Here is a 26,243-nt window from a genome sequence, read left to right on the forward strand (position 1 = left end):
TTTCAAATACTTATACTTAATAAAGACTAAAAACACTCACACTATGCGGTGAAACGATTTATAAGATTTTAAATGAATCAAAAATAACTATGACAAGAATAACGACAATACAACAAGCACAACAAAAATATGATCAATACACTTAAAACAAGAACAACTAAAACAAACTTAATGACAAGTGCGGGGGGTCAACAACGTCATAGTTTTAGTATTTGTGCTCCCACTACTATAATATTCGGTGGCATTTTTCATAAACATGCATTAGGAACCACCGAACTCATGAGTGCTGAATAATATTAAGTTTATATTTATCCCTTAATTTAAATATAGACCATTATGGGAATTATCTTCTTTGTGAAATCATTTAAATGAGTAAAAATAGAAAGTTGATGGGAATACAACTATGGAACTCAGTGCACAAACTTGATATGCCACATGATTTTCAAAACAAATCTCTTGTGCATCTTTACTAATAATCCCGTTACTGTATCTATCTGCTTTTTACTAAAGCTAGAAAAAATTTGACCTTAGTTTTAATTAAATAGTTTACTGTGGAACTTAAACTATTTCATAGTGACAGTTTGTAAAAAAACTCAATACCTTAATTAGCTTAAGTAGCCTATAACCCTGACTACTATATGACTATACGTTTATTCTACAGTCTATAGTCTAGTCTATAGTCTAATCTATAGTCTAGTCTATGGTCTAGTCTATAGTCTAGTCTATAGTCTAATCTATAGTCTAGTCTAGTCTATAGTCTAGTCTACAGTCTAGTCTATAGTTTAGTCTATAGTCTAGTCTATAGTTTAGTCTATAGTCTAGTCTATAGTATAGTCTATAGTCTAGTCTATAGTCTAGTCTATAGTCTAGTCTATAGTCTAGTCAATAGTCTGGTCTATAGTCTAGTCTATAGTCTAGTCTATAGTCTAGTCTATAGTCTAGTCTATAGTCTAGTCCTATAGTCTAGTCTATAGTCTAGTCTATAGTCTAGTCTATATTCTAGTCTATAGTCTAGTCTATAGTCTAGTCTATAGTCTAGTCTATAGTCTAGTCTATAGTCTAGTCTATAGTCTAGTCTATAGTCTAGTCTATAGTCTAGTTATAGTCTAGTCTATAGTCTAGTCTATAGTCTAGTCTATAGTCTAGTCTATAGTCTAGTCTATAGTCTAGTCTATAGTCTAGTCTATAGTCTAGTCTATAGTCTAGTCTATAGTCTAGTCTATAGTCTAGTCTATAGTCTAGTCTATAGTCTAGTCTATAGTCTAGTCTATAGTCTAGTCTATAGTCTAGTCTATAGTCTAGTCTATAGTCTAGTCTATAGTCTAGTCTATAGTCTAGTCTATAGTCTAGTCTATAGTCTAGTCTATAGTCTAGTCTATAGTCTAGTCTATAGGTCTAGTCTATAGTCTAGTCTATAGTCTAGTCTATAGTCTAGTCTATAGTCTAGTCTATAGTCTAGTCTATAGTCTAGTCTAGTCTAGTCTATAGTCTAGTCTATAGTCTAGTCTATAGTCTAGTCTATAGTCTAGTCTATAGTCTAGTCAATAGTCTAGGTCTATAGTCTAGTCTATAGTCTACTCAATAGTCTGGTCTATAGTCTAGTCTATAGTCTACTCATAGTCTAGTCTATCAGTCTAGTCTAGTCTATAGTCTAGTCTATAGTCTAGTCTAGTCTAGTCTATAGTCTAGTCTATAGTCTAGTCTATAGTCTAGTCAATAGTCTAGTCTATAGTCTAGTCAATAGTCTGGTCTATAGTCTAGTCAATAGTCTGGTCTATAGTCTAGTCTATAGTCTACTCAATAGTCTGGTCTATAGTCTAGTCTATAGTCTAGTCTATAGTCTAGTCTATAGTCTAGTCTATAGTCTAGTCAATAGTCTGGTCTATAGTCTAGTCTATAGTCTACTCAATAGTCTGGTCTATAGTCTAGTCTATAGTCTAATCTATAGTCTAATCTATAGTCTAGTCTATAGTCTAATCTATAGTCTAGTCTATAGTCTAGTCTAGTCTATAGTCTAGTCTACAGTCTAGTCCATAGTTTAGTCTATAGTCTAGTCTATAGTTTAGTCTATAGTCTAGTCTATAGTCTAGTCTATAGTCTAGTCTATAGTCTAGTCTATAGTCTAGTCAATAGTCTGGTCTATAGTCTAGTCTATAGTCTAGTCTATAGTCTAGTCAATAGTCTAGTCTATAGTCTAGTCTATATTCTAGTCTATAGTCTAGTCTATAGTCTAGTCTATAGTCTAGTCTATAGTCTAGTCTATAGTCTAGTCTATAGTCTAGTCTATAGTCTAGTCTATAGTCTAGTCTATAGTCTAGTCTATAGTCTAGTCTATAGTCTAGTCTAGTCTAGTCTATAGTCTAGTCTATAGTCTAGTCTATAGTCTAGTCTATAGTCTAGTCTATAGTCTAGTCTATAGTCTAGTCTATAGTCTAGTCTATAGTCTAGTCTATAGTCTAGTCTATAGTCTAGTCTATAGTCTAGTCTATAGTCTAGTCTATAGTCTAGTCTATAGTCTAGTCTATAGTCTAGTCTATAGTCTAGTCTATAGTCTAGTCTATAGTCTAGTCTATAGTCTAGTCTATAGTCTAGTCTATAGTCTAGTCTATAGTCTAGTCTATAGTCTAGTCTATAGTCTAGTCTATAGTCTAGTCTATAGTCTAGTCTATAGTCTAGTCTATAGTCTAGTCTATAGTCTAGTCTATAGTCTAGTCTATAGTCTAGTCTATAGTCTAGTCTATAGTCTAGTCTATAGTCTAGTCTATAGTCTAGTCTATAGTCTAGTCTATAGTCTAGTCTATAGTCTAGTCTATAGTCTAGTCTATAGTCTAGTCTATAGTCTAGTCTATAGTCTAGTCTATAGTCTAGTTAGTCTATAGTCTATAGTCTATCTAATTCTAGTCTATAGTCTAGTCTATAGTCTAGTCTATAGTCTAGTCTATAGTCTAGTCTATAGTCTAGTCTATAGTCTAGTCTATAGTCTAGTCTATAGTCTAGTCTATAGTCTAGTCTATAGTCTAGTCTATAGTCTAGTCTATAGTCTAGTCTATAGTCTAGTCTATAGTCTAGTCTATAGTTCAGTCTATAGTCTAGTCTATAGTCTAGTCTATAGTCTAGTCTATAGTCTAGTCTATAGTCTAGTCAATAGTCTGGTCTATAGTCTAGTCTATAGTCTACTCAATAGTCTGGTCTATAGTCTAGTCTATAGTCTAGTCTATAGTCTAGTCTATAGTCTAGTCTATAGTCTAGTCTATAGTCTAGTCTATAGTCTAGTCTATAGTCTAGTCTATAGTCTAGTCTATAGTCTAGTCAATAGTCTGGTCTATAGTCTAGTCTATAGTCTAGTCTATAGTCTAGTCTATAGTCTAGTCTATAGTCTAGTCTATAGTCTAGTCTATAGTCTAGTCTATAGTCTAGTCTATAGTCTAGTCTATAGTCTAGTCGATAGTCTAGTCTATATTCTAGTCTATAGTCTAGTCTATAGTATAGTCTACTCAATAGTCTGGTCTATAGTCTAGTCTATAGTCTAGTATATAGTCTAGTCGATAGTCTAGTCTATATTCTAGTCTATAGTCTAGTCTATAGTCTAGTCTATAGTCTAGTCTATAGTTTAGTCTATAGTCTAGTCTATAGTCTAGTCTATAGTCTGGTCTATAGTCTAGTCTATAGTCTGGTCTATAGTCTAGTCTATAGTCTAGTCTATAGTCTAGTCTTTAGTCTAGTCTATAGTCTAGTCTATAGTCTAGTCTTTAGTTTAGTCTATAGTCTAGTATATAGTCTAGTCTATAGTCCAGTCTATAGTCTAGTCTATAGTCTAGTCTATAGTCTAGTCTAGTCAATAGTCTGGTCTATAGTCTAGACTATATTCTAGTCTATAGTCAAGTATATAGTCTAGTCTATAGCCTAGTATATAGTCTAGTATATAGTATAGTATATAGTCTAGTGTATAGTCTAGTCTATAATCTAGTCTATAGTCTAGTTTATAGACTAGTCTATAGTCTCGTCTATAGTCTAGTTTATAGTCTAGTCTATAGTCTAGTCTATAGTCTAGTCTATAGTCTCGTCTATAGTCTAGTCTATAGTCTAGTCTATAGTCTAGTCTATAGTCTAGTCTATAGTTTAGTCTATAGTCTAGTCTATAGTCGTATATAGTCTAGTATATAGTCTAGTTTATAGTCTAGAGTATAGTCTCGTCTATAGTCTAGTTTATAGTCTAGTCTATAGTCTAGTCTATAGTCTAGTCTATAGTCTAGTCTATAGTCTAGTCTATAGTCTAGTCTATAGTCTAGTCTATAGTCTAGTCTATAGTCTAGTCTATAGTCTAGTCTATAGTCTCGTCTATAGTCTATTCTATAGTCTAATTTAATGTCACAGCTTTCTGGTGTCACAAAATAATTTAGAATTAAAGTTTAAAATTTTAATAATTTGTGGCAGCGAAACGATCGAAATCAAGGTTTAAAACTACTAGTTCTTATCTCGACCTATATTTGTCAAACAAGGTACCTTAGAATCTGGGGTTAGTTTTATACTTATAATTTGAACTTTTACAAAGAGATCAAGGTGATTAAAATTATAGATTACAAACCACAAGCATTTTTTATATTAAAATAAAAATATATTTTTAAAACAACTTCGGCCGTTACTTTTTCTGACGTATTTTTAATTATTCGGTGAAACACTTAGTATATTTTATATTTATTTTCTTGCGATTTGTTCTAAAGAGACCATCGAACAACAACAACGACGACAAAAAGAAAACAAATCTCTTGGCAGGAGAGTACTTTTTTTACACACAAATGGCGAAGGAAAAAATCATTAAATATTTAAAAATAAAGGAAAATGTTTAAAACATAAACTTAAAAAGTTGTTTTATAAAATTAAATTTAATACAATTGATTTATTTTGTTTTTAATTTAAATAAAATGTTAATTAAAGTTTTCAGTTATAATTGTTTAAATATTTTGTCAATAAATTAATTACGTCGTTTTTTAAAAAATAAGAAAAGACTCATTGAGAGTTTGAAGAAATACACTTACAACATAAACACAATAAAACTTGTTATTTCTTGTTATTATTTGTTTGTATACAAAATTCAATGAAATTGGTGTTGTTTTTGTTGCTTTTTTTTAAACACTATTAAATTAATTTATTTACTTTTGTAGAAAAATACAAAATAAAAAACTAATTTCGAATTTTTGTGACCAGACTTAAATTTTTTTATTTTTAATTCATTTTTTTATAAAAAACACACAGACAACCAGCTGTAATATACAATAATTTTTTGTTTGTATATCTTAAGGTTTTCTTGGATTATTTTCCTTCAAATTTTTCTATACACATTCACCAAAACACTTCTTTTTTTTTTTTGTATTTCAATTTCAATTTTATCCACAAGAACGTTGTAATTCGCTCCAATATCGAAAAATTACTGACTGTCATGCGGTGTATATTTTACTTGCTCACCGTGTCTGGTATCGGTTTGTTAGCTGCTGTCGTTGTTGTTTTTTTCTCATTTCATTTCATCCATCCGTTCGAAACATCCATCCACTTAGTAGACTCTACTACAAGTATACTTGTAGTTGTTGTTGTCATTTATTCGTTTTTTTGTTTTATACAAATTGTGTGTGTGCGATTTGTATTGTATTCTTTGTTTTATTTTCCTTACTTTACTTTAGTTTTTATTTTCGTTGGTCACAATTTTTGCAAAGTTTGTTTTGGTTTCTATTTTTCAGTTTTTTTATTGTTTATGTTGTCTTTGTTTGTTTTTATTTAAACATTTGACATTTAGTAGATAGCTAGTGCAACGTGAGCTGAACATTCGTTAGCATTTAAATAAGAGCACTAAGCTATTCGTTAGTTAAAAAATTTTTATTTGATAAAATGGGCGAATTATTAAATAATGTTCAATTTCTAAAACTAGACTAAAGAATAGACAAGAGACTAGACTAAAGTCAAGCCTATAATAACTATGCTTTAGACTTAACTATAGACTAGACTATGGACTTAAATATAGACTAGACTATAGACTAGACTATAGACTATAGACTAGACTATAGATTAGACTATGGACTAGACTACAGACTAGACTATAGACTAGACTACAGACTAGACTATAGACTAGACTACAGACTAGACTATAGACTAGACTACAGACTAGACTATAGACTAGACTACAGACTAGACTACTAGACTAGACTATAGACTAGACTATAGACTAGACTATAGACTAGACTATAGACTAGACTATAGACTAGACTATAGACTAGACTATAGACTAGACTAGACTAGACAATAGACTAGACTATAGACTAGACTATAGACTAGACTATAGACTAGACTATAGACTAGACTATAGACTAGACTATAGACTAGACTATAGACTAGACTATAGACTAGACTATAGACTAGACTATAGACTAGACTATAGACTAGACTATAGACTAGACTATAGACTAGACTATAGACTAGACTATAGACTAGACTATAGACTAGACTATAGACTAGACTATAGACTAGACTATAGACTAGACTAGACTATAGACTAGACTATAGACTAGACTATAGACTAGACTATAGACTAGACTATAGACTAGACTATAGACTAGACTATAGACTAGACTATAGACTAGACTATAGACTAGACTATAGACTAGACTATAGACTAGACTATAGACTAGACTATAGACTAGACTATAGACTAGACTATAGACTAGACTATAGACTAGACTATAGACTAGACTATAGACTAGACTATAGACTAGACTATAGACTAGACTATAGACTAGACTATAGACTAGACTATAGACTAGACTATAGACTAGACTATAGACTAGACTATAGACTAGACTATAGACTAGACTATAGACTAGACTATAGACTAGACTATAGACTAGACTATAGACTAGACTATAGACTAGACTATAGACTAGACTATAGACTAGACTATAGTCTAGTCTATAGTCTAGTCTATAGTCCAGTCTATAGTCTAGTCTATAGACTATAGACTAGACTATAGACTAGACTATAGACTAGACTATAGACTAGACTATAGACTAGACTATAGACTAGACTATAGACTAGACTATAGACTAGACTATAGACTAGACTATAGACTAGACTATAGACTAGACTATAGACTAGACTATACTATAGACTAGACTATAGACTAGACTATAGACTAGACTATAGACTAGACTATAGACTAGACTATAGACTAGACTATAGACTAGACTATAGACTAGACTAGACTAGACTATAGACTAGACTATAGACTAGACTATAGACTACTAGACTACTAGACTAGACTGTAGACTAGAGTAATAACTAGGACTATATACTAGGCTATACTATAAACTAGACTATTGACTAGACTATAGACTAGACTATAGAATAGACTACAGTCTAGACTACAGCTAGACTATTGACTAGACTATAGACTAGATTATGGACTAACCTATAGACTAGACTACAGTCTAGGACCACGGACTAGACTATTGACTAGATTATAGACTAATCTATAAACTAGACTATTAACTGGAATATAGACTGGGCTAAACTATAGACTAGACTAAACTGTAGAGTAGACTAGGCTATAGTCTAGACTATAGACTGGAGTATAGACTAGACTATAGATTAGGCTACAGATTAGATCTTTTAAATATGTAATTTTTACATATTTTGTGTGTGTGTGAATAAGTCGAATTTTAATATTGTTTGAGTGTTAAAAAGTAAAAGCGTAAATAAATAAACAAGTTAAAATGAAGATGGCGTCATTAGTTAATAAAAAGCTTTTATAAATAAATTAACTTAAAAATATGGCAAAAGTTGCCTAATAAAAAGCTGTAATGTGAAAAAAAAATTATAAAAAGCTTTTATGTGTAGTGAAGAAATGTTATCCGTGAAAGTTTAAATGGAAACGGAAATAAAAACGTTAAGTAATATTGTCATATATTTTATTTATAACTACATATGTAGTTGAAATTTATTGACAACAAAATTTGTTTGCCTTAGCAAACCGATTTTTACTCCTTTATATATTTTTTTTTGCTTACATGCATTTAGTGTTTTTAATTTTTATTAATTCAATTAATTCACTGAATACAATTTTAATTGATAGTTTAATTAAAATGTTTATCAATAATATTCATTTATATTATTATTATGCTGTTTAAATTTATTTAAAGAACATGTTTTATTTGAAAATATATTTTTGCTTAGATTTTTTTTTTCATAGAATTATTTAAGCGTTTACACTGTAAGTTCTGTTATTTGTTATGCATAATATTGATATAATTATTTTTTTATATTATTGTATTAAATTGTTTAAAGTTTTTTTGTTTTAACGCTACTTTAAGATAATTTTGTTTAATATATTTCAATAATATATTTTTTATTAAATTAATTAAAATTATATTTTATGTTTGAAAAGAAGTTTTTATGCGGTTTTTATGATTTAAATTATTTCTCTTTGCGATTTCGACCGCAAATATTTGACAAAGTTCGTAAGTCAAGGTTTATTTAATTTTTTTATTTTTTTTGGAAAATTAAATAAATTTTGGCTTAATTTTCCTTTTAATTTATGGGTCATTGGTCTTGGTTATTGTTGGACTTTTAATGTTTTCTTTTGTTTCAAATTAAATTTTGTTTTAAATGCATTTTTTTTTTAATAATACTGTTTGCATTTTGTTTATTTTTAATAGAAATTATGAAAAATAACATAAAATTTGTGTTTAAATTTTAAGTTATTATGCGTTTTAAATACCAGTCATTTTTGTTTAAAAGACAATACAACCTTTTGTTAAAGAAAAACTATTTTCGTTAAAATAATAATTATAAAACTTTAATTAAATAAATGATTTTATTTAAAAAAAATGCCATACGTTTTACAAGAATTTTTGAAAATTTTCCTTAAACAGAAAAAAACTCGTCCACTTATCCAAGTGATAGAAAGTACCACTTATTTTCGGTTATAAGATTTTTTATTATTCTTTTTTTACATATGGAATTTTCTTTTGAGGCTATCAAATTCCATATATAAAAAAATTAAGTTGAAAAAAGCTTTCCATAAAAGAGATAATTCTATCCAAGATGCGGAATTAAATCGGTGAAGCTAAGTCTTTTAAAAACCTAATAAATTATATTTTAAATATGTTAAAATTTTAAGAACTTAATAAGTTAAATAAAGATATTCGATGGCAAGAAGATCGAAATGAATTGCATGCAGTTCCTGCCCCAACTTAGACGACTATACAAATCGATATGGCTATATGAAAGAAAGCAATTGGATCTGACGACAACGTTACATTTTGTGGAACCTTTATTTAGTCTTATAATATTACACCTACTTCTATAGTCCTCCTTAACCCTAATCCAACTTAGAAAACATTCTGTCGAATTGATTTGGTTTCTAGTAGATCACGAGGGCAATCTTTTCAATTGGATCTGACTAAGTGCGATATTAGATGCGTCGACGGCATTGGACAAGGTTACATTTTGTGGAACCGTTATTATATCAGTGGAGATCCTTGAAAAATAGTTTTTTTTAGAATGGTGATTTTTCCAATCAAAATGAGAGATTGGTTCATTCTAATACATCCTTGCATCATAAGCATAAGGAAGTGAGTTAGACACCTTCGCATTTAAGGCCTTTTATATGGTCTAGCCTGTCTTACTTAAAATACCTTCCACCATGCCTCTGCTTTCCCTTCTAAAAGATCAGATACACATTCTAACTTCTCTTCCTTTAGAAGGGGATCAACAACTTATAAATTTGTGTATTTTGAGCAATAAACACTTTGCAAAACAAGATTCAATAATACAGGACACACGTGAAACAGAATAATAGGGATGGACTTGGAATAGAATTACAAATTAGCATCATTTATAAATAAGTGCGCAATATATAAGAGAGAGATAATTGAGATTTTCCTTCGGTAATATGAGTGCAAATATTGGACGGTTATGTAAGAACCGATTTAAAACTTATCATTCCAATTTCCAATAGGTATGGGAATGAATGAAAATTACACATTAGCATCATTAATATATAAATGTGCAAATTGGATATTTGTAAGTTAACGAAATATAAGTTAAAATATTCTTCCTATGACATTGCCTCGCCCTAGATTAAATCTGCTTAGTAGGAATATTCTGCACGACTTAACGGTTAATATCCGAGAGATAGATTGCTTCATTCGTGTGGCAAACAGGTTTGGATAGGAATACAGAGTAATTAGGTCGGAGTGAACTAACACGTTAACAATTTCTCTCTTTTCAGGTATTACAACGTATAGGATCCAAGTTTGTCCCCAGTGATGCCAGCACAAGGACAACCTGCTAACCTAAACTAATTGTGTATGAAAAACCTCGCAAAACGTTTACGTGGTTATGAATCAACAAAAGTATTATGATGAAAATCGTATACTGATCATCTTGATATTAATTTTTTACTAATGTTTACAAGGAGTTCCTGCAAATTAATTATTTACTAGATAATAATCATTATATATATGTGGAGATAGTAAATACCACGAATTGTTCAAAGCGTCTATGAAGAAAAGTGTTGCAATCACTGTGAAGTAATATCATTAAATGATCAAAAGGTTTACTGGTTCGGAAATTAAAAAAAATACTGTAAAGTCACAGCAACAAAGAATCTGAGGAGTTTTCAAAAAGTTAGTTCTAATTATAAAGTGAACAAATAAAGTAATATTTTTTTAATGAATTAAACTATAAAAATGATATCTTAAAATTTTTTTAGATTTGCGTAAAAAATGAGAAGTCAATATTTCCTTATATTTTTAGAATATAAAAATACTTAAGTGTTATATTTATAAAAGATGCAAGTAAAGATTCTGTGGATTTCATGAACCACTCAATTATGTTAGTCATCCTATTGAAAGAATTATAATTAGACTAAGATATAATAATTATTAGAATAAGAATGGGGATTCTAAAATATAGTATATAAACCCCGGTATTATCAAAATAAAACCAGACTTTGTATAACAAAAAAAGACTCCATACTTCTTTATTTATTTCGGAAATTGGCGCATTGTAAACCATAGACACTTGGATGCCGGTCTAAGTATTACATTAATATAAATCATCAACATTTTACATTTTCATACTTCAGTATTACATGGCGATCCTGCCCTCAATCCCGAAAAGGTAGTGCCTGCCCATCATCCTAGAAAGATAGTGCCTTTATACCACTTTTTTTGCCCTGAGGAAGATTGAACGAGAATCACTTTTTAAATGAACCAAGGTCCAATATAACTAAGCATCAATGATGAATAAGAAAATGAAGAGACAAAAGTCGTAGAAGAATCTTTAAAAAGTGAAACACCAGAATTATACAACAAAACAAAAGATTTACTTATAAGACAACTGACAAAACCGACAGAAGTCGTACCGACGTTTACGGGAAAACATAGTGAACTAGGCGGTTTTCTGAAGATTGTAGAATTATTGTATAATTCCTTAAATACGGAAGGGAAACGACAATTTATAGAGGTTGTATATCACATAAAACTTAATCCCAAAGTAAAGACAATATCAGTTACTAGTTCCGAACCTACAGACTATGCATCTTTATGCAACAACTTAAAAGAAAAATTAAGATCGAAAACGACAGTTTTAAAAATATATACAAATTTGGCGAATATGTATTAATCAGTATTGGATCACGCATCCGCTGACAACATACCAATGCATTTAATAGAACAAGAGTTAAGCGTTTTAAGATAGAGAACTTTACCATTAATAAATTCAAAACTGTTTCATTACCTCTTTCCTAATCGGAATCTTATAGCGAATTGAAATAACATAATTGAAGACAATTTAAATGACATTTTGAGTTCGACTGGAAATTAGTCTGAGGATCTTTTACAAAGAAGAAAAAAAGAGAATACATATGAAACTTTCTCAACAAAGTTTAAATAGTTCTCAGGAATCCAAAACGGTTTCATCAACTTTTTCATAGTCTCAATATTCGCGTGAATTCTTAATTCAATCATCAAGTAGTGCAACAAGGACTAAACATTAAAAGTCCAAGCGATTATCATTGGTAAAAGTCCTTAAGAATTTAAGGGCGAGTGCATTTTCATACAAGTGCTCAACAAGGACTAAATTATAATAATAATAGTAACATAAAATAAATTATATTAGATGTCTGAAATTCGAAAAACTGGACCATATTTTATGTGGCGTTAAGGATCGCACTTCTAGTGAAAAATGCAAATGTGCAAAGTGAACTCAGGAAATAGACATTCTAAAGGTGATGTCGTTTAAAAGGTTATTGAGAAAGGACGTTTTGAACTCGTTTTCGATGAGTGGTTATGATGTCTTTATGGAATATGAGGAGAATTTCCTAGCATGCCAGTAATTTATCGGAATTTAGATAAGGTTACTTATTTCGAAAAGATGATATCTGAAATGACAAATGTCATGAATAATTACTTTTCTGAGAAGTGTGGAAGTTCGTATATGAGGATTTTAATAATCTGATAGTCAAAAGTCATCTTTCGTCTTTTATTAGGATTAACGTACAGCTATAACAAAAGATTAAGGACGTTTACTCGGGTTTAAAGGAAAATAGTATTTTGTAAGCGGAAACATTAACTTAATTAAGCGAGACCAACTGTCTAACCTCGACGTCTGCCTGGCCACTGTATTATGACCCTAGTATTATAGTTCAGATAAGAATACTTCCAAGCTTAACTAGATAGCGAGGAACCAATATTTCCCTGCTATGGTGGGGGTAGTTTAGTTTATATTTAAGGGTTATGCGGCATAAAAAGGTGCAATTTCATTCGAAGGCCATAATGTCCATTGTGATTCCCTTCGCAGAGTGTAAAGTTCCAAAGATAACAAAGAAATCACAAGGTAGTTACTTTTATGACAGGTGGAACGACGGTTTAATGTTCCTCGAACGATTCGTTCACGATAGCCGTTGAGAAAACTGAATGTGTAATTGTCTCTCACAGTCCGAGATCGCAAAGGCGTGTTCATTTAGAATTCTGTTGCATTTGTAGCCATTAATAGCTTCAGTGACCGCCATTTAATGCAAAATTTCTCTGGCGCTTGCAATTGACATTTTTTTATGTTGCTGCAAAAGCGTTGGCAGTCCATCAGAATGTAACTGGAAGGGGATTTTTTGAACCGTGGGGATATTTGTTACTCAACGGACCTTAATCCTTTGGTCCAAGAGATGAAAAGTGATACCGACGATTTTGAAGCAGATAACCAAATTTTGCCACATATGTCATCGATGTTGATACCTAATAAATAAGAGTGCAATCATCTACATAAGATAATTTTTGACCTCTTAACTCAATAAACATATGGTCTACAGCAGAGATAGTTATCCAGCGTTTGATATCATTGGGAAGTGTTAAGTTTGTGATATCGCTAATCAGCATTGAGTGATCGACCGTATCGAAGCCATTGGATAAATCCTGGGCGACGACGATGTTACGCTGACATGGTCCATGCTGATTGAGGCCATTGACGATCTTTGCTGCTAAAGATAGGGCTTTAAGATTCTCCCTAAGTAACGGACTTGTCTGGTTTTAGAATTGGAATTACCCGAGCGACCTTCCAGATATCTGGAATCATTAAATTTCTAATAGAGAGTTCCAAAAAGCAGGTAAGATATTCCAGACCTATTAAACCCAGTTAATACCCAGCAAAAAATAATTGATGTCATACTTTACAAACTACATCTTAATCACATCTTAAAATGCGATTACATATTTTTCACTTTTATAATCCAAATATTTCCTTACAAATGAAACCCCAGTTAAAAGTGAGGAAAGAGATGTAGAAAAGTCATTACAAATAACATATTTGAAGTACATTAAGATTTGGTGAAAGAGTAGTGAAATTTACATAAGCGTGTCATTAAGAGAATGTGTTTTATTTTTGACATCCAAATATCGGATTTTTACTGCTTCTAAAAATAAGATTAGATGTAGTTCAAAATTGCCAAAAATGAACAACATCCCTCCAATGACACGCTAATGTAAAATTCATAGGTTTTACACCCGAATTTGAAGCACTTCGGGTTACTAGTTGTGATGAAAATTCTACATCTTTTTCCACACTTTTTTTGCTGGGTAAGTATCCTAGTAGCACTCACATCAAGTGTTGGCCCACGATATTTTGTAATTCATTCTACTATTTCAGGACTTGTTAATGATGTTACGGATTCTCTCGAACATCAACCTACAAGAGTGATAGATGAGTGGTGTAGGGAACAACAAATCCTACAAAAACCGTGGCGAATATAACTTTCTCAACCTCAAACCCTAAAAGAACTTCGATTTACTTATAAATGGAAATTGAATCTTCTACTGACAAGTTAAGGTCGAAATTGTTTAGAACAAAATATTCTTGTAAAACGTTTATAGTATTAAAACAGATTTTTCTGTAAAGAAAATTTAACATAAACTTTGTTTTATATGATTTCTATGTTATTGTTAATAATGTTTTTAAAATCTTACAGTTTTGTGTTAAAGAACTCAGAGCAGCTTTGCACCGTGTTCTTATTACTATTATTGGTGGGTAAATTATTATGTTTTTTTTTTATATTATAAGGAAATATTGTTGTTGTTAAATATATTGATATTATTGCAAGTATTATTATTTAATTAAATTTTAATATAATTATTATTGTTATTATATTTTAAGCATAATTTTTTTGTAATTTTTAAGCTTATAAAAACTAATTACATTTATTTTATAATTGATATGATGATTTTTGTTTTTGTTTAATTATTATAATACTTTTTCTTTTAATTTTTTTAGAATAAAAATTGTAAAAAGGAATTAAAAAGTTTTTTTTTTTTAAGAAAAAATAAAAAGAATAAAAATATAAAAGCCTTAGCTCCTTTAGGGAATTATGTTTTATTTTTAAGCCAAATTTATTTAAATTTGTTGAAAATGTTAGCCTAAACTATAATTTATAAAAAAATTAAGAATTTTTTAACTAAATTTTGTTTTTTATACCCACCATCAAAAAAGATGGGGGGTATATTGATTTTGTCATTCCGTTTGTAACACATCGAAATATTGGTCATAGACCCACAAAAGTATATATATTCTGGGTCCTCATTAAATTCTAAGACGATCTAGCCATGTCTGTCCGTCTGTCCGTCTGTCCGTCCGTCCGTCCGTCTGTCTGTCTGTCTGTCTGTTGAAAGCACGATAGAGTCCGAATGGAAAGAGCTAGAGGGTTGAAATTTCACATAAATATTTCTTATAGGTAAGGTTTGTTTGGTATTGAAAATGGGCAATATCGGTCCACGTTTTCGGATAGCCCCCATACAAGTGGCCCTCGAAAAGCAGCTTTAACAGCCATAACTTGTTTAAAAATACGAATATAGCGATGAAATTCGACATAAGTAAGTTTCTTGTGATCCAAAATCACTGTACAAAATTTTATGAGGATCGGTCCATAATTGACCCTACCCCCCATATAAGGTCCCCTTCAGAAAATGACTTTAACGCTCATTACTGCCTTAAAAATTCTAGTATATAGATGAAATTCGTCATAAGTAAGTTTCATACGAGTCAAAATCTATCTAAAAAATTTTATGTTGATCGGTCCATGATTGACCCTACCCCCCATATAAGGTCCCCTTCAGAAAATTCCTTTAACGCTTATAACTGGCCTAATAATACGAATATATAGATGAAATTCGACATAAGTAAGTTTCATTCGAGTCAAACGAGGTTTGATGGTGGGTATATAAGATTCGGCATAGCCGAATATAACACTCTTACTTGTTTTTTTTTCATTTTTTGTATTAATTATCACAGATTTTTGGATTTTATTTGTAGCCGAATATATTAAAAAAAAATTAATAAAAAATTTTAAGAAAAATTAAAAGTAAATTTTGCTTTAAAGCCAAATATGAGAAGACGTTTTTTTGTAATATTTAGTTGAACATTTAAGCCCAGGAACTTATACATTTGTTTTTGTAATAAAAAATTTATTTAAAGAAATATTTTGTAAAACAAAAAATAATAATAAATAAAATCAGTCTGTTGAGTTAAGTGTTATACAACGGTTATGCAAGTCTAAACAAAAAGTTCACTAACCTTTTTAAATAAGTTGTTCAATTTTTTTGTATATATATTTTTTTAATAATATTTAGACACCTTTAAATTTTACCCTCTTAACAACTTGTTCAGTTTTTTTTTTTAATATTTTGCATTTCTTTATGCGCATGTCTTTAAATTTAAATTTCTACTTTTCTAGACTTTTTGTCTAAACCATATAACACTTGTTGTTTAACACTAGTATTTAGTATTAAAAAAAAGAAAGATTTCAAATCTGTTCAAACTAAAACTAATGGCACTGTTTTAAAATCATAAAAGCCAGTTTTGAAAATAATAAATGCTAAAATATCTAGACTTATTATTCAATAATTAATAATACTTAAGTTTTTTTAAAAAAAAAAGTATATATTCAACTTTAAAGTTGAAATTGCACAAAATGTTTGTTTATTTTTCATACTAAATAATTATTTAATTAATTTAATACTTTAAATGGTTTTAAAAACCTTTGTTCGTCGTCCTTATAATCATTTTAAATTGTATGTTTTATATTTGTGTGTTAAGGGTTTAAAACATTCATAATTTGTTTTTAAAATTTAAAATATGTCCTACATTTAGTTAAGAATACTCTTTTCTTGGAGTATATATTATCAATTTAAATCTTATCACTACTACAAAAATGTAAAGAAGAAGAAAAAAATACTATTACTGTTATATTGTGGAATGTGTTTACATTCATTTTGTTTTTAAACTCGTTTGTTTGTATGTTATGTTCCAAAGATTTCAAACATTTATGTCTTCTCATTTATGTATATCTTATGTCAAACAAACTTACCTGTTTTATGTTTATATTGAATTGCTTAAATTTTCCATACGTTGTGGAGTCATATTACCCATTAATGTAGCACCATTACCTACACCCATCATAGGAGATCCTGGTGGAGGATTTCCCATACCCACAACACCTCCTACAGCACCATTACCGCCGCCTTGTAAATTCGATGTACCCTCACTTTCACTTTTCCAAGATGATACTTGTATGTGCGGTGGTGGCAGAGAATTGCGCAAAGATTGCACAATTTGTATAGTGTCTAAGAGAGCTGGAAGGTTAAAAGTTAACAATTAGTGGGAATAATTTGTATTGTTAAAAGGAAGGCACTCTTTGTATAAATGCTTGCAAGCTTAACACTTGTTTTACTTTGAAATAATAATATTTTTAGATCTTAATGGCACTTTCAAGCCATCCTTCATTTTGGGCAAAACTTATAAAAAGAATTGCATATAAACTATACTATGGGGACTATAGTAAGAAATAGACATCGAATCGTTAGAAGGTGTGTATACCACATTAAAACTAGTCCTGGAAACAGGCGCTCATATGTCCTATATGTTCATTGAACAATTCAACGGAATCCCGTTTAATGTATAAAAAAGAAGGAAATGGCCGATATTGTATATTGATAAAACGGTTAGTTAGTTAGTCGCCTGGAAACAGGCGCCTATAGGTCCAATATGTTCACTGAACAGTTCTATAAAAAAGAAGAAAATGGCCGATATTGTATAGGGATAAAAGTTAGTTAGATAGTTAGTTAGTAGTTAGTGAGTTAGTTAGTAGTTAGTAAGTTAGTTAGTTAGTTAGTTAGTTAGTTAGTAGTAGTTAGTTAGTTAGTTAGTAGTTAGTTAGTTAGTTAGTTAGTTAGTAGTTAGTTAGTTAGTTAGTTAGTTAGTTAGTTAGTTAGTTAGTTAGTTAGTAGTTAGTTTAGTTAGTTAGTTAGTAGTTAGTTAGTTAGTTAGTAGTTAGTTAGTTAGTTAGTAGTTAAGTTAGTTAGTTAGTTAGTTAGTAGTTAGTTAGTTAGTTAGTTAGTTAGTTAGTTAGTGTTAGTTAGTTAGTTAGTAGTAGTTAGTTAGTTAGTTAGTTAGTTAGTTAGTTAGTTAGTAGTTAGTAGTTAGTTAGTTAGTTAGTTAGTAGTTAGTAGTTAGTTAGTTAGTAGTTAGTTAGTTAGTTAGTTAGTAGTTAGTTAGTTAGTTAGTTAGTAGTTAGTTAGTAGTTAGTTTAGTAGTTAGTTAGTTAGTTAGTTAGTTAGTTAGTTAGTTAGTTAGTAGTTAGTTAGTTAGTAGTAGTAGTTAGTTAGTTAGTTAGTAGTTAGTTAGTTAGTTAGTAGTTAGTTAGTTAGTTAGTAGTTAGTTAGTTAGTTAGTTAGTTAGTTAGTTAGTTAGTTAGTTAGTTAGTTAGTTAGTTAGTTAGTTAGTTAGTAGTTAGTTAGTTAGTTAGTTAGTTAGTAGTTAGTTAGTAGTTAGTAGTTAGTTAGTTAGTTAGTTAGTTAGTAGTTAGTTAGTTAGTTAGTTAGTTAGTTAGTTAGTTAGTTAGTTAGTTAGTTGTTAGTTTGTTAGTTAGTTAGTTAGTTAGTTAGTAGTTAGTAGTTAGTTAGTTAGTTAGTTAGTTAGTTAGTAGTTAGTAGTTAGTTAGTTAGTAGTTAGTTAGTTAGTTAGTTAGTAGTTAGTTAGTTAGTTAGTTAGTTAGTTAGTTAGTTAGTTAGTTAGTTAGTTAGTTAGTTAGTTAGTTAGTTAGTAGTTAGTTAGTTAGTAGTAGTTAGTTAGTTAGTTAGTTAGTTAGTAGTTAGTAGTTAGTTAGTTAGTTAGTTAGTTAGTTAGTTAGTTAGTTAGTAGTTAGTAGTTAGTTAGTAGGTTAGTTAGTAGTTAGTTAGTTAGTTAGTTAGTTAGTTAGTTAGTTAGTTAGTTAGTTAGTTAGTAGTTAGTTAGTTAGTTAGTAGTTAGTTAGTAGTTAGTTAGTTAGTTAGTTAGTTAGTTAGTTTAGTTAGTTAGTTAGTTAGTAGTTAGTTAGTTAGTTAGTTAGTTAGTTAGTTAGTTAGTAGTTAGTTAGTTAGTTAGTTAGTTAGTTAGTTAGTTAGTTAGTAGTTAGTTAGTTAGTTAGTTAGTAGTAGTTAGTTAGTTAGTTAGTTAGTTAGTTAGTTAGTTAGTTAGTTAGTTAGTTAGTTAGTAGTAGTTAGTTAGTTAGTTAGTTAGTAGTTAGTTAGTTAGTAGTTAGTTAGTTAGTTAGTTAGTTAGTTAGTTAGTTAGTTAGTTAGTTAGTTAGTTAGTTAGTTAGTTAGTTAGTAGTAGTTAGTTAGTTAGTTAGTTAGTAGTTAGTTAGTTAGTTAGTTAGTTAGTGCGTAATTTGAAATCTACATTTAAATTCTATTAAGATTCAATCGCTTTCGAATATGTTAGGATTACGCGGCTTGCATTGGTTACTACGAAGAGTGATTCCTTTTATTTTTTCAAAGAAATTAAAAATCTACTTACTTTTTTGTAGTGCTTCACTTTGCTTCCCATAAGGTTTGCACATTGATGGTCGTATGTAGGTTTTCATACGTGCCATATTACGCATAAGTTCGGCAAATATACGTATGATTTTCTCCTGACCTAAGGGCCAACCCTCGCGTCCATTCACATCGGTAGAGGACCAAGCAATATTATGCAAAGCCAATAGATCTTTATTCGATTCTAAAGATTCCAAACTGGCACTGGAAGGGAAACATTAATAAGTAACCGTACATGTACAAAGTATATTAAAAAATAATTTAATTAAAAAATTTAATTTCAAAAACACAATTTTCCTTAGAAAATTTTCAATATCAAAAATATCGAAATAAAATATTTCGATTCAAATTTTTAAGATATCAATGTTGAAAATTTTTTAATGTTTTTTTTTTTTTTTTTTTAATTTTTTTTTTCGAAATGATTAATATTGAACATTTTTGAATAGAAAACTTGTCGTAATTGAACGTTTTTGAATAAATAGAAAACTTTCGAATATTTATATTGAAAATGTTGAATATAAAATTCTCAATATTAAAAATTTCGAAAAGAAAATTTAGATTTTTATTATTTCTTTTATTCTGTTTTGGGAAAACTAACAGATTTTATTTGAGGTCGATAACGAAAAGTAAAAGTGACTTCATTTGCACAACAATTAAAAAAGAAACACCAGTTAATGCTTAACTTTGCCACAAATATCTTTCAACAAGAAACATTTTTTTACCTCAATATTTTTTCCACCAAAATAAGGAATTCCATTATTAAAAAAATCTCTCTACATACTTACTAATGTGAAGATTACTTAGCATTTCATCATTGCCCTTAAACTCACCGCAAGGTTTCAACGTTTTTCTGCACTATCTGTTGCACTGAATGTTCCGATGTGGAGGGAGAACTATCATGACGTCCCATGGCTGCAGCACCACCACTACTAGAACCACTAGCACTATGAGCGGTAGGAGATTGGGGTGGTGGTGGTAACGGATGATGAATGTTGTGATGCGGTGGCGGTACAATGGGTACACCCGGGTTGGGAGAAGCATTTGGTAGACCCATAGCAGCAGCAGAAACTGCTGCAGCCGATTGAGCTGCCGAATTTTGACCAGCAGCTGCAGCAGCGGCCGCCACAGCAGCAGCTTGCGACTGCATAAGACCTTGCATTTGCAAATTAGCGGCAGCAGCAGCCACGGCCATAGTGGTGGGATCAAAATGTTTGGGATCCAGTTGAGAGAGTACACGTTGTTTCTCTAAAGCTGAAAGAGTGCTAAATTTTTCTAGGCTTTGTTGGGCTAAAGCACGATTCTGTTGCTGTTGTATGAGGGCCGAGAGTTGTTGCTGCTGTTGTTGGGCGGCGGCGGCTGCAGCAGCTGCTGCTACGGCCGCTTGCTGTTGCTGCTGCTGATGATGTTGTTGCTGTTGTTGTTGCTGCTGTTGCTGGTGTTGTTGTTTTGCAGCAGCTGCTGCAGCGGCGGCAGCAGCCGCAGCGCTTATTTGAGATAATTGCGATTGTATGCTGTTCTGTTGTTGTTTAGTCAAATGCTGCAGTTGAGGTGGTACCTTGGGATGGGAAGAATGCGAAGATTTAGAAGACAAATCAACTTCTCCACCCACACCACCACCAGTAGAACTACTAGTAGCCGAACTGCTACTACCGGCCGAACTGGGACCACTAACAGTACTGCCGCCTGCTGAACCACCCGCCACATGACCACCAGCCACATGCGGAGGTGGGGGTGGAGGCAAGTGAGGCAAATGCTGCAGAAAATCAGTTGGATTGACGCTGGGAAATTGTTGATCCATAAATGGTAGAGGTGAAATGCCAATATGATTTTTATAGTAACGACAAGCAGGACTGGGACAGGATTGCACCACTTCTATAATAAACTCCTTTTCCATGCCAAAATTTTCACGGCCTATAGTATAAGATTCAATGACAGCTCTCACTGTGGCATCAACACTTAAATGCAGACCATGAGGGCCGGACATATGCTTAAGCATAACAGCATTGGCAAAGTGTTCAAAGGGCAAGACGATTTTGCCATTTTCACGCAGAATCAAACGTCCCTGGGTATCCAATGTCATGCGATTGGCCAAGACTCTGTTAAGGAATAGATAAAGAAAATCAAATTAAAATAATTATAACTTTTAGTTAATAAAAATATTAAAAAAAAAACTTAAGCTAAATACAAAATTTCTATTAGTTTAACAATTGTTTATAGTATAAACTTTATACATAAAACATCCTTAAAACGTGGATTTTTCTTATAAACTCACTGCAAATAAGCTGCACTGGGCAACATGGCATTATCTTTTAAATCGGTGAAACACTGCAACAACTCTGCACTGGGATTCCAGCCCTTATTTTGTAAATATAATTGCAAGAGCATATAGAGTTTTTCAGTCACATAACCGGCACCAGAAATGCCAGCAGCACTTGTGCCGGCCATATCGCCCGTACCATGCGGACCGGCACTAGAGGGTGCGGACATGCCGCCCACACCGGAAGGTCCAGCCCCCGAACCACTGGCGCCGGGTCCACCCTTAGATAAGGCCGCTTTCATTGTTTCCGATAAATCCAATTTATAATTGTCCGGATAGAAATTTTTTACGTGATCCTTTAATAGAAAAACGAAAACGAAAAAACAACAACAATATTACATTTCATTGTGCCCTCCTCATTTCAACAATATCCCACAAACAAACACACCAAATTATTCATTTTCATTAAAAACTGCCTTGGGACGACGACTGTATTATGGCTGGCGGTGTTGGCGTTGGTGGAGGCGGCGTTGTTAGCGCCCGGTATTGGTGTCTCGCCCCTACCTTTTGCTAACAACCAAGGACTATTAGATCTAGCAATTGTTACAAATTTTCTTTAATTCTCTATAATTTTTCATAAATTTTATATTTTCGAGGATTTTCTTTCCACGTAATCTCTAACTTTTCACAATTTTTCACTCGTTTAAATTGCAGTTTTCTTATTGCAATTTTTTTTTTTTCTTATAAGAAAATTTTCACTTCTTTTTTTTCGCTGTCGTGACTTGAAAAATTTCTTGTAGATTCCTTAAAATACAGGATTTTTTTCTTCGCCTTCTTTTTCTTTCTTTTTCTTTAACTTCAATCATTGTGAATTATTTTTTCGCGATTTTTTGTCTTTGTGAAAAAGAGATGCACGATTTTTTGCAAATTAAACAAAAAATTGTTTACATTTCGCCAAGTGCTGCCAGATGGCGGAATGTTTGTGTGAGTAAATGGCCTTGAAATTGTTTGGGGCTTTTTGCTGCACTTTCAAGGGAAAGAGTTTGTTATGGGTTTATGTTATGGGTGGATGGATGGAATTAATTATGAGAACTTGTAATAACAAATTCTTACACACTACCATTGTTAGTATTGCTATTTGTTATTCCCACAAAGAAAAGAGTAACAACGATTATGGTTTATAATGTGAGTAGTTGTAGTGTGCATTTAATTGGATTGCAATAAACGTATAACAAAAAATCTTCAACAATATTGTAGTTCTTGGTATTAAAATGTCTGTGTTTGCATATACATAAATATTGTTTTATGAACAAAAATTCATTTTTATAAAAGAAAATTTTTCAAATACTTTTTTTTTAATTTTTATAAAAAATATGTATTAATTTTTTTTTAAAAATTCTTTAATCAGAAAAAATTTTAAAAATTTTATTTTTATAAACATTTTTAAAATTCTTTTTTTTATAAATTTCAAAACTTATAGAAAATTTTATTAAAAATAAATCTTCTGAAAAGTTTTCTACCAAAATAATTTTGGCATAAAATATTTTAAAAATATAATTAAATAAAAACTCAAAAGTGATTGAATAATAATTAAAAATACAATTTAAGGAAAAATATTTAAAAAGTTTTCTATAAAAAAGAAATTTGTCAAAAATTTCGTATAATTAATTTTTTTTTTTAATTTATTATTAAAATTTCCTATTTATAGAAAATTTATCAAAATTTTCTATAAAAAATTAATTTATACAATTTATTTCAATTTCCTATGAAAGGAAAATTTATCAAAATGTATCCTATAAAAAGAATATTTAACGAAAATTTCTTATAAAGAGAGTATATAAAATTTAATATATAATAAGAAAATTTTAATTCAAAATTTATTTTGCCATAAAATATTTTGAAAATATAATTATATGAAAACTCACAGATTTCTTTTAAAAGGGAATATCGCTTAAATAATAATTAAAAATAGAATTTAAAAAAAAAATATTACATAAAAATTAATTCCGCAAAAGTGTGTTATAAAAAAAGGGACAAGGGATAACTTATAATGAGAGAAAAAACTTTAAATTTTTTATTAAAATTTTATATTCCTATAAAAAGTTTCCTATAATAAAGAAATTTATCGAAATTTCCTATAATTTTAATATTTTATTAGAATTTCCAATAAAAAGGAAATTTATCGAAAATTTTCTATAAAAAAAAAATATTAAAAATTTCTTATAAAAGGTAATTTTAAAGAAAATATCCTATACAAAAGTGTTTTATCGAAAATTACCTATAAAGAAATTTAAAAAAAAATCCTGTAATTTTAAATATTTTTTTAAAATTTCCTACAAAGAGCAAAATTATCTATAAAAATTTAATTTATAGAAGAAATTTCCCATAGAAACGTTTTTTTATAAAAAGAAAATTTATAGAGCATTACCTATAAAAATAAAATTTCCTAATAGAAAAAAAATTTCCTATAGAAAATATTGCTATAAAAAAGAAAATTTATCGAAAATTTCCTATAAAAAAAATTATCGAAAATTTCCTATAAAAAGAAAATTTATTGAAAATTTCCTATGAAAAGAAAATTTATTGAAAATTTCCTATAAAAGGAAAATTTATTGAAAATTTCCTAGAAAAAGAAAATTTATCGAAAATTTCCTATAAAAAGAAAATTTATTGAAAATTTCCTATAAAAAGAAAATTTATTGAAAATTTCTTATAAAAAGAAAATTTATTGAAAATTTCCTATAAAAAGAAAATTTATCGAAAATTTCTTAGAAAAAGAAAATTTATCGAAAATTTCTTAGAAAAAGAAAATTTTTCGAAAATTTCCTATAAAAAGAAAATTTATCGAAAATTTCCTATAAAAAGAAAATTTATCGAAAATTTCCTATAAAAAGAAACTTTATCGAAAATATCCTATAAAAGAAAATTTATCGAAAATTTCCTGTAAAAAGAAAATTTATCAAAAATTTCCTATAAAAAGAAAATTTATCGAAAATTTCCTATAAAAAGAAAATTTATCGAAAATTTCCTATAAAAAGAAAATTTATTGAAAATTTCCTATAAAAAAAAATTATTGAAAATTTCCTATAAAAAGAAAATTTATCAAAAATTTCCTATAAAAAGAAAATTTATCGAAGATTTCCTATAAAAATAAAATTTATAGATAATTTTCTATAAAAGTAAAATTTATCAAAAATTTCCTATAAAAAAAAAATTATCAAAAATTTCCGATAAAAAGAAAATTTATCTAAAATTTCCAATAAAATGAAAATTTATCGAAAATTTCCTATAAAATGAAAATTTATCAAAAATTTTTTATAAAAAGAAAATTTATCAAAATTTGTTTATATAAAAGAAATTTTATCGAAAATTTGATATAAAAAATTTTTATCGAAAATTTGTTATGAAAAGAAAATTAAATTTATCAAAAATTTCATATAAAACGAAAATATACTTTATCAAAAATTTCCTACGAAAAGAAAATTAATCAGAAATTACATACAAAAATAAAATTTATCCAAAAATTTCATATAAAAAGAAAATATATCGAAAATTTCCTATAAAAATAAATTTTATCGAAAATTGGTTATAAAAAGAAAATTTATTTTATCGAAAATTTATGGAGAATTACATAAAAAATAATATTTATTTATATCAAGAAAATTTATGGCAAATTTTCTGTAAAAAGTTAATTTATGGAAAATTTTCAATAAAAAGGAAATTTGCTATTAAATAGAAATTTTCGTATAAAATAGATATCTATGGACATTTTTTGTAAAAAGGAAATTTATGGAAAAGTTTTTTTTAAAGATGAAATTTATAGAAAATTTCCTATAAAGAGGAACTTTATGGAAAATGTCTTATAAAAGGAAATTTATGAAAAATTCCCTATAAAAGGAAATTTATGAGAAAATGCCCTGTAAAAGAAAATTTATGGAAAATATCCTATAAAAAGGAAATTTATGGAAATATCCTATAAAAAGGAAATTTATAAAAAATATCCTATAAAAAGGAAATTTATGGAAAATATCCTATAAAATGGAAATTTATGGGAAAATGCCCTGTAAAAGGAAAATATCCTATAAAATGGAAAATTATAAAAAATATCCTATGAAAAGGAAATTCAAGAAAAATTTCCTATAAAAAGGAAATTTATGAAAAATTTCCTATAAAAAGGAAATTTATGAAAAATTTTCTATAAAATGGAAATTTATGGAAAATTTCCTATAAAAAGGAAATTTATGAACAATTTCCTATAAAAAGGAAATTTATGAAAAATTTCCTATAAAAAGGAAATTTATGAAAAATTTCATATAAAATGGAAATTTATGGAAAATTTCCTATAAAAAGGGAATTTATGAAGAATTTCGCATAAAAGGGAATCTATCGAATATTTCCTATAAAGAGGAAATCTATCGAAACCTATGGAAAATTTCCTATAATAATGAAATCTATCGAAAATATCATATAAAAATTAAATCTATCAAAAATTTTCTCTAAAAAGGAAATCTATCGAAAATTTCCTATAAAAAGAGAAACTTATGGAAAATTTCCTATAATAAAGAATTCTATCAAAAATTTCATATAAAAAGGAAATTTATCGA

At 29.3% G+C, this 26,243-nt stretch overlaps 1 protein-coding gene across 3 annotated transcripts in view; it reads right to left on the reverse strand.

The window, feature by feature from the left end:
• The window catches only part of LOC119603479 (mastermind-like domain-containing protein 1), a 37,654-nt gene that overhangs the window by 6,374 nt on the left and 5,037 nt on the right, over positions 1-26,243 (reverse strand). The window contains exons 1-5 of one of the 3 annotated variants that reach the window (XM_037955516.1): positions 22,088-22,514; positions 21,655-21,995; positions 20,213-21,478; positions 19,366-19,586; positions 16,898-17,162 (exon numbers count right to left, since the gene is read on the reverse strand). In XM_037955516.1, coding sequence (XP_037811444.1) covers positions 16,909-17,162; positions 19,366-19,586; positions 20,213-21,478; positions 21,655-21,995; positions 22,088-22,105 — 2,100 coding nt within the window. In that variant the 5' untranslated portion in view covers positions 22,106-22,514 and the 3' untranslated portion in view covers positions 16,898-16,908. Of the gene's footprint in view, positions 1-15,883; positions 17,163-19,365; positions 19,587-20,212; positions 21,479-21,654; positions 21,996-22,087; positions 22,515-26,243 lie in introns of those variants that run through there. The other 2 variants (XM_037955515.1, XM_037955517.1) reach the window with 2 other exon arrangements.

This window comes from Lucilia sericata, unplaced genomic scaffold, assembly GCF_015586225.1.
Source record: "Lucilia sericata isolate MDLA Ls3-8-SP2 unplaced genomic scaffold, ASM1558622v1 Contig000309F_arrow, whole genome shotgun sequence".
NCBI lineage: Eukaryota > Metazoa > Arthropoda > Insecta > Diptera > Calliphoridae > Lucilia > Lucilia sericata.